Source organism: Dasypus novemcinctus, chromosome 13, assembly GCF_030445035.2.
Source record: "Dasypus novemcinctus isolate mDasNov1 chromosome 13, mDasNov1.1.hap2, whole genome shotgun sequence".
NCBI classification, from domain to species: domain Eukaryota; kingdom Metazoa; phylum Chordata; class Mammalia; order Cingulata; family Dasypodidae; genus Dasypus; species Dasypus novemcinctus.
Window position 1 is genome coordinate 30003291 of NC_080685.1, and position 9497 is coordinate 30012787.

Sequence of the window (9497 nt, forward strand, 5' to 3'; positions counted from 1 at the left end):
GATGAGTCACTTGTGCCCAAATGGTGCCCGTGGTAGAGGCTGTGAGAAGTCACCAGCACGGAGGGACTGGCCCCACCGGCACGGAGGGGACCTGGGAGAATGGGAAGGTGGCAGCGAGCGGTCTCTGAGGGCCCTGCTGTTCTTAAATGACGACTGCAGACTGCCTGCCTGCTGTCGGCATTAGTCTAACTGAGGCCCGTGTTCCCTCCCCTCTAAAGTAGGATATTGTCTCTTTCTCTCTCTCTCTTGGATTTGTGGCTGATGATGTGTACCTAATGGACAGCCCTATTGAACAGCACTCATTTAAGTTCTCAGGGCTGTACAGGTTCACTCATGGCCACATGTGCCTCGTTTCCCCAATTGTCAGTTGGATCAACAATACTTACCTATTCTCTTGGGGTGTTTTTTTTTTAAATTTCTCTCCCCTTTCTCCCCACTCCCCAGTTGTCTGCTCTCTGTGTCCATTCAGTGTGTGATCTTCTTGTGTCCGCTTGAATTCTCGTCAGCAGCACTGGGAATCTGTGTCTCTCTTTTGCATCATCTTGCTGCGTCAGTTCTCCATGTGTGCGGTGCCAGGCAGGCTGCGCTTTTTTTCATGCGGGCCGGCTCTCCTTGCGCTGGAGCTCCCCTACGCGGGGAACACCCCTGCGTGACACGGCTCTCCTTGCACACAGCAGCACTGCGCGTGGGCCAGCTCCACATGGGTCAGGAGGCCCTGGGTTTGAACCACGGACCTCCCATGTGGTAGGTGGATGCTCGATCAGTTGAGTCAAATCTGCTTCCCTTGAGGTGTTTTTTAGACCCACCAAATTCTTCAGAATATTACAGAATCCCTGATGGCAAAAAAAAATAAAAAGACGACAGCAGTCAAAAGCCTGGCAGGATGAATCGGGATGAAGAGGTGTCACCCCTTTGCGCTGAAACCCGGGGGGGCCGGCCCACCAGGGCAGCCCAGCTGTTAGTGTTTCTCTCCGCCTGGGTTCATCGCAGGGAAGGCTAAACACCTGTGTGGCTTTGTGTTTGTGTGTTTGTGTGAAGGTTCAAGAAGACGTGGAAGCTGCGCGCTCTGAAAGAAGGCAAGACGAGCATGCACCCACCGTATTCTTTGGGTCAGCTGGTCCCCGAGAGGCCCAAGCCCACCCCGGTCCTCCTTCCCCTCATCTCACCACCGGTCTCCCCCAGCAGCCTTGGGTCTGACAGCACATCGAGCCACAGCCGACCGGAGGCCAGGGACCCGCGGCGCCCTTACGACATCAGCAATAGAGACTACTTCTTCCCCAGATAGCTGGCTGGGGCGGCGCCTGGCACCTTGGGGTGTCAGAATGCTGAACCGTGTGGTGAAAGGGCACAAACCGGCTTAGCAAAAGCTGCTTCTCACTGCCATTCCAGCTCATCTCAGGTGCGTGGGGCTCCGGCTTCGCCATTCCCCGAAGGGCCTCCCGCGGGGTTCCACGCTGCGTGAAAAAATGCTTGCTGTGCCCGCTCGGAAGGAAGAGGTAGCTGGGTTTTCAAACCACCCGTCCCTAAATGCCCTGCTTCAAAGGGGTAGAGTGAACTCAGGGCTTCTCTGAAGAGAGAGATGTCAAGGCTCTACCAGACAGCTGGGGACAGAGCTGGGCCGCTGGGGAGGCCTCAGTCCCCGGGGCTTGGTGTGGACAAGTCGCTGGCTGCCCTGCAGACCCTCAACATGTCCCCCTCTTCCCTCAGGCAGGGGCTGATGTCCAGCCCTGACAGCCTGGCTCTGCTGGTCTACTGCACAGTTTTCATCCTCGAGCTCAAACTCTTGAAACCTGAGTGCCTTTGCTATGCAGTTTTTCTAGGCCTGAGATCGCCTTTACTTCAACCCCAAGGCTGGGGAAGCTCTCTGGAACTCCTGCCTTTCTTCCCCACAGCTGAGAGGGACCTGAGTCGTCTCAGGGCCTGATGGTTTTAAATGCAATTATAATTAGTTCCTCGTTAGCATTTTGATAAATGGGAATGATGATCTGAGGCACTTGCTGAATATAGTAGCAACTGCACTGGCTTGATTTCCCCTTTTGGATTCCAGGACTTAAAGAGGAGAGAAATAGCAAGGACGGAGGGGAGCTGGGGTCTCTACACCCTGCTGTAGTAGCAGGGCAGTCTCTGAAAACCAGTGTTCTCTGTGCCCCCCTCCAAGGCAAGCTGGAAGCAGGGAAGGCTTCTGTCCTTGGTGAGAAGAAGACTGTTCTACTCCAGCTTTGTTTATTTTGTTTTAACCTGAGCCTGAGTAACTAGAGAAGATTTGATGTGAAAAGAAAAAAGATCCCGGCAAGAATGTACTTTAACTTTTTTTTAAACTGTTATTTTATCCCGAAAGGGTGGAAGACGCAGTATTAGCTGAGTGTCGGTATGTAAATAACTGGGTGAAAAGCACGATACCTTGGTTTAGCGCAAAACTGAGTCAAATGAAAAAGGAGGAGGAGAAAGAATATTTTCCCTTATTAGGGAAGAGATTCTGGGTTCATTCTATATTTTGTCTGTGTTTTTAAAAGTGAAAAATAATGATCTGTCTCTTCTTTAAGTGTCGGGGACAAGCAGCTTGCTATTACCCCCCCCAGGTGGTTACGAAGGCAAGGGGGCAAGCTCCTGGAGTAGGGCTGGAAAGCAAACCTCCCATGCTTACTAAGAAGGGTCAGTAGAAAATCCCCACCCCCTGAAAGCCACCAGCCCACTGTTAGCAAGGGTTCATTAAAAAATCCCTTACCTTGGGCGCCTCCCTCTTTTTATGTAGTTCCTTGCATTTGTCGGTTTCACTAATTGAAGCACCGAGTAACTATCTAGCCACAGCACCGTGATAAGCACTTGAGTGCCCTCATCGATCTGGACAGCAATGTTAGTGGTTCCTCGGGTACCGTCAAGTACTGTGGGATATCCCAAAGTGAAACTGTGACAAAAATCAGTCGTGTAACCATCGGCCAAAAATTTGCCAGACCACAACATTTTTCTAGTAGTCTACCCTTTATGAAAAAAAAACCACTGCCACCACCAGACTGGTGGCTAAAGGATGTTTTTACTGTTTGCCAGGTTCCAACTGTTACTATCTTGGGTGAGAAGTGATTTTGGTTCCTGGCCCTGTCTACAAATTTCAGACGCTGTTGCTCCTTTGCGCATCGAATCTTAAAATTGACAAAAGCCAGACAGGTGTTTATGTTTTATCATTGTGATGCTTTTTTTTTTTTTCCTTCTACGTTTCTGGGACCTCAGAACAGCAGAAATACTGCTAAAGGGAAATATCAAAAATAAGAATTTGCATGTGAGAGGGCCGATTCTTGAGCCCACACTTGATGTTACCAAAGCCAGGCACAGCTGTGCCAGCCGGAGATGTGAAATCAGATAGCTCATTACCGCCAAGAGTTAGGCAGCTTTGATCTCCAAATTGTTCTTGCTTTCGTTATTATTGTAACAGAACTGCTTTTTTTTTTTTTTTAATATTGTAAAGGGTTTTTTTCCCTTTATTTTTCATAAGCTAGAGAAAATGAAGGAAAAGTGTGTGTCCTCTCAGGGTTGTAGGTCTCTCTCATTGTCCACGGCTCTCGACCCCAGCTCTCTCTAACCTTGACTTATGGTTAATGAACACCTGTGTAATCACCAGGCTGTTCCGACCTGGGTTTCTGCAGCCCACGCGCTGCCTTCCGTCCAGGCCAGCGTGCTGCTCAGCCAGCATCTGTAGAATCCGCCGCACAGCCAGAAGTGAAACGTGGGCATAGTTTTTACTAAACGTGGCAGCTTACCCTGCTGGGTAGGGAAAGTTTAAACTGTGCTGGTTGAGGGTTTAAAGTGATCATTAATTAGCATTAATTAACTTTAGGGTGTTTTTTTTTAGTTTTGAGGGGTAGGGTTTGATGTGCCTGCAAAGCCCTTGGGCACCCTTGGCTGGGAGCGGGGCCTGGACCGCGAGTCTCCTTTGCCCGCCTCTGGGTTCAGCCCGACTCTCTGCCATTTCCCTGCTGTCCTGCAGGGGAAGGAAACTTGTCACCACGACCAAGTGTGGACTCTACACTGTGGCTGCTGGAACCGGGCTGGGTCCACCTGGCGGGGAGCAGAACCCGGTGGGGCAGTCTGGGAGCGGTCTCGGTTTGTGGGTTTTCTGAAGAATGTTCAAGAAAGTCTTGGCCTGCCATTGTGGTGCTGAGCTATATCATCTCATCACGGGCCCTTAAGACTGTCCCATTTAGGGAGGATTCCGACATCCAGCTCCGAAATGGAGTTGATGAGAAATTTATTTAATTTGGAGGAGCAGGGACAGCACGTGATCCCTCGGAGCACAGGCACTGCACCCAGCTAGCTTTCCCATGTAGCAGTCAGCGGCGGGGCTGTTGCTGAAAGGAGCAGGCCCAATGGCTCAGGTCCTCTGTCACCTGCTCCTGAGCGCCCCCAAATGTCCTTCCTGCCTTGTGTCCTTGGGGTGGCTGGGTGCCAGCTCCAGGGAGTTTCTATGACAACCTTAATGATTATTAAGGAACACTGTCAGTTTTATGAACATATGTTCAGGCTAAGATCTACTTTAGAAGGAAAGGATTGGAACAGCATGTAGCAAGGCTGTTAATTAATATAGAGACCTTATTTGAATGGAAATCACACATCTGTTAAATGGAATACCTCAACTCTATGTTGTTTTTTAGAGAGAAATAATAGTTTCAAGTTTTTGTTTTTTGTTTTTACCTAATTACTGAAAGCAAATACCAAAGGCTGATGTCTGTATATGGGGCAAGGGGTCAGTTTGATACATTTTTCAATGTTGTTTTCTTTTCCTTTTTACCAGCTATTTTGCATTCAACGTGAAAATTGTAAATGTTTGAAATAAATAATTTCTAAAAGCATGCTTGAGATGTAATTATCCTTTTGGCACCTGGGTCATTTAAAAGACAGACTTGAATGGCTAATGAGGGGAAAGGAGAGAAGGATGGGAAGCTTTTGGACTAGGCAAGTAAGATTTCTGGGTGGGCCTCCCCCTTAATGCAGGTTTAAAGTCCCCCTGGAAAAAGGTAAGTTCAAGAAATGAGTGAAGATCTCTCAAAAGGCTTTAATTAGGAAAGCATTTCCCAAAACAGGTCCTGGGAGTTTGGGAAGTGTGGGGGTGCTTCTGCCAACGTTTTTCCCGCCAGATGATGGACACAGAGGGAAAGAAAAGGAAGGGCTGTTATTTGGTGGTTTCACCAAGGCAGCCCTGCACCCAGGTGGTCAGATGGGCCCAATGCGTCTTCTGCTGGAAAAGGTACCGTGGGACACAGCCGTCCGTCATCTTCCAAACAGCAAACCCCATCCTGTGGCTGCTTTGTGGGTGAGGCTTGGTGTGTGAACAGCTCGGGGCTGGGGAGGTGAAACTGCAGGGAAGTCTAGACCTTGTATAACTTGGACTAAAGTGCAGAGTGAGGCCCCTCCGCTCCACCCCTGCCTGGCAGTTGGAGGAAGGCCGGGGACCACAGCTTCAGGACCCACCGTCTCCTTCAGGACACCACGTTCTCCTTTTGGGGGGTTGTCTCTGTCTTGCAGAAGGCGCCACAGGAAACAGATGTCCCCCCGGTGGCTGGGCTGTGTGGGCCGCGGAGAGGGGGCGCAGGAGTGGGCACGAGGAGCCAGGAAGCAGAGGGAGTGCTTCCCTTTTCTTCCCGCTTCCCGGTTAGGATGACATGCTCAGGGTGCTCTTTCCAGAAGAATTTGGGAGAGCAGATGGTGGATCCTGTAGAGGACGGCAAGGAACACTGAGTTATTGGAACAGCCTTAGAAAAAAGCTTTTTCCTTGTTTACCGAGGCCTAAGGAGACCAGAACTTTCTCCGAATCAAGAGGAGGACCGCTCCAGGGCAGGGGGCCGAGTTGGACACCCTGTAGTAGCAGAGGTGTGCTCTGGAAAGGCCTTGACGCTGTTCAGAAGCCACTCTTGGGTGGAGAGGCCGACAGGAGGGCTCGCTGGGTGCTGTGGCTTAAACAGTCAGCGCCATGACGGCAAACCCTTCAAGCACCAACCAATCCCTAATCTCTACGAAAGTCCCTGTCTTCTGCTGTATGATACTTAAAAACAAAACAACTAAAAACACCTCGGCCATGCCCCATTTTGGACCAAATCCCTTTTAGGTGGCAACCCCAAACATGAATACATTGAACTTTCTCAGAAGAATCACAAAATACGCTGTGGGGTAGAGACCGTATTCAATTAGGCTGCTGCTGCTAGGAGAACAGTAGATCACTAAGCTGCCCAGTGTCCACCAAGAGAAGAGCTCACTCAAAATGGGAAGTTGTGTTTTGATACTGTATTAGGATTTGTATTTTGAAAGAATGAAATTTACTTGGAGGACAGTTGTATTTTGTTTCAGGTTTTAAATTTCTGATACACAATAAGGGTTTTGCAACGATGACCAGTGCAAGTGCGACATCCTGGGGTCTGCCCAGCAGTAGAGGAAGGGGCAATCGAGAAGCCGGTGAAGACAGCAGAGAGCTCCCAGAGACATGGGGTGCATCGGCTTCAACGCGATCAGCTTATTAAAGGTCCCCTTCCTGACGTCTCTCTCAGGGATTCCCCGTTCAGTAGGTCTGCGTGGAGTCCCGGAAGCCAAAGAAGCCCCCCGTTCTGCTTAGGGTGGCAGTGAGCCCTTGGGGTGATTAGGGGCTGCCTCGTACTGAAGTCCTTGGTGGACGGGGTGGGTGGGATCATGGGTCAGGAGAAGCCCAGGCTCCCACCCCCAACTCCGGTGAATCACAAAACTGGGTGCTGCCTGCATGGGGTGTAAGTCCCACAGGTTATCCTGCTGTGCCGCCAGGTTTGAGGATCTCTGCGCTGGGCTACTGGGGAGGTCCCGTGAGTATTCGTTAGGAGTCTGCGAAGAGGTACACTGCTGAGCGTGCTGGTTACCACGACGTCGCCGTCCCTTTTGGGTAGCGATTAGCTACGGAAATCAGCTCGTAAGAATGGCTGCTGCATGCCGACACTCCTGCTAGGGCTTTACAAACAAGGCGGTCTCATCTTAATGATGCTGCCAGGTAGTATTTTCACCTGTGTAAGGGAGGACGGAGGCTCATGCTGGCAAAGACAGCGGTCCAAGGCCCCTGAGCTGGTGACGGGCCTGAACTAGACTCCACAGCTGGCGGCCTTTGCCTTCCTGTGCGGCTCGACGCCAGGCTGCTGCTCCCTTGCTGGGCTCTTCCCAACCTGTGCTAACTGCGCCTGGCCCGCCTGCCTCCAGGAAGGTGCACCTGGATTGCCCATTCTGGTTTTCATGCTTATTGGTATGAGCAGGGGCCGAGGCTGGGAGCTGAGCCCCTGGGGAGTTTGAACCCACAAACCACTTCCCCTCCATCTCTGTCTTGTCTACACCTCTGGACATGCACGAACGCCTTGGTATTCGCTGCTGCTCCCTTGGCATAAACTTTAATGAACTTCCCCCAAATCCTCGAATGGTGCTTTATTTCTGGCATAGAAACCTTATTACATCCACTTCCTGTGAAGGATGAGTGGTCCCCAGACCCTCCGTGGGGGTTCCCTCTGGGTGGTGACATGCGAGCAGGGACTGTTTACTGAACCACTATGCGGGCTGCAGGGGTGGAAGAGGAACAAGCCTTTCTCCAGGAGCTGGCAGTCTCCCCAGCCAGCCGCACGCTTAACGGGCCAGCACTGTCGAGTAATGAGGGAAGTTCAGGGGCTCGGTGACTCAATCTGGTCTCAGGAGTCAGGGAAGGAAGGGACAGAAATAGGGAGGCAGAGAGCAAAGATGGAGGAGTGTTTCAGATGCAGAGTGACTTCACTTCACGGCCGCTCCTGGCGGAGGACCCACAGGGAGGGAGGGGTTGCCAAGGACTGCTGGGCCGGGGGAGGGAGGGGGTGGGCACAAGGTGGGGAGGGAGGCCTGCCTTGGCCATGCATGATGTTCAGCAATTCTGCAACATTCTAAGAGTGCCAGGGAGGTACTGAAATCCAGTCTGCCTTTTTTTCTTTCTTTTATGTATAGTTTGCATTTTTTTCATGAGCAGATAAATTTTATTGTAAAAAATCTTTTATGAACAAATGTTGATACCTCTGTATTAGTTTCCTAGGGCTGTTGTAAAAAATGACCACCAAGTGGGTGGCTGAAAATAATAGGAATTTATTCTCCCCCAGTTCTGGAGTCTAGAAGTTTCCAGGTGTGGGCAGGGCCATGCAGTCTCCAAAGGCTCTCCTGGAGGGTTCTTCCTTGCCTCTTCACGGCTTCTGGCAGTTGCAGGCAATCCTGGGTGGTCCTTGGCTTAGAGATGCATCCTCCAATCTTTGCCTCTGTTGTCACCAGGTGAGTATGTGTCTTGTAAGGACACCATTTATATTGGATTTTCGGCCCACACTACACCAGTGTGACCTTGTATTAACTTATGTCTGCAAAGACCCTATTTCCCAATAAGATCACATGAATTTTGGCAGGGGAGGGGGGGCATTCTATAACATAACACACCCCCTATTTTGGGATAAACCTATGAAAAATTATTAAAAAGTGCAAGAAGTAGGTAGGGCCATAGATAAAACAAAATTGGCTATGATATCATAACTGTTGAAGTGGGTGATGGGTACAGTGTGGTTCATTAGATTAGCCTCCAAAAAAGTTTGACATTTTCCATTTTAAAAAAGTGCAAGGATTTTAAAGGGGAATGTTTCACTTGACAGCATACTATTTAAAATAATCCAAAGTGAATATAAACACACCCTTACCCATTTTTTAAAGTAAATAATGATTCTTACTCGTCAACAACATACTGGTGATACTGTGATAAATGAACTGGCTTTTACAGGCCATCAAGTAACAGCTGTCATGAGTGGTCTGTAATGAAGATGGCTCTTTCTCTCAATGAATCCAAATTAGTAATCCTGCTTATTTATGCACACACATCAGAAAGCAATCTGACTTTTAAAAATATATATATACATATCATGTAGGAAGCATCTGAAGTTCTGAGTCACAACGTGGGGGAAGTAATTCTGGTACTACTTGTGGACTTTGGAAATAACCAAGATCTCTCCACAACATAATCATATATTGACTATCAGCACTTAAATGGTCCCAGCAGGACACTGGAATGCCAGGTTCTGTATGTAGAGCCTCCCAAGCAGGAGAAAAGATGCCCGTGGGTCCAAGGACATGGCCTGCTGGACCCAGCCCAGGCTCGCATGGTGGTGGAGATGGATGCATGCAAACCCAAGTCCTATTTCTCTTGCCCTGAGTTCACGTGGCCCACCCATAGGGAAAGAACACACAGCTACAGCTGGTCACACACAACCTTTTAAATGTCCAGCCTGCTAGGTGCGTTTTCATTGTACTGTATAATAATTAGCTGTGATTTTTTTTTAAACTTCATTTTTGACATGCTAAAAAAAGTGCTCGTTTTTACCTCTCAGTCCCACTAGTTTGACCAATTATGTTTTTCAACTGTGAAGACTTCTGCAGGCCACGTACACACTCTCAAAGGGAAAGTGCACGTACAGCAAGTGAGAGCTACTCTAGAATAGACCTGGGCTGCA

General features: G+C 49.5%; 1 protein-coding gene across 4 annotated transcripts in view; it reads left to right on the forward strand.

The window, feature by feature from the left end:
* The window catches only part of IL6R (interleukin 6 receptor), a 53868-nt gene extending 49027 nt beyond the window's left edge, over positions 1-4841 (forward strand). For all 4 annotated transcript variants that reach the window (XM_058309753.2, XM_058309755.2, XM_058309756.2 and 1 more), the window contains one exon: positions 1039-4841. In XM_058309753.2, the coding sequence (XP_058165736.1) occupies positions 1039-1285 (247 nt within the window). In that variant the 3' untranslated portion in view covers positions 1286-4841. The remainder of the gene's footprint in view (positions 1-1038) is intronic.
* Positions 4842-9497: the final 4656 nt, after the last annotated feature.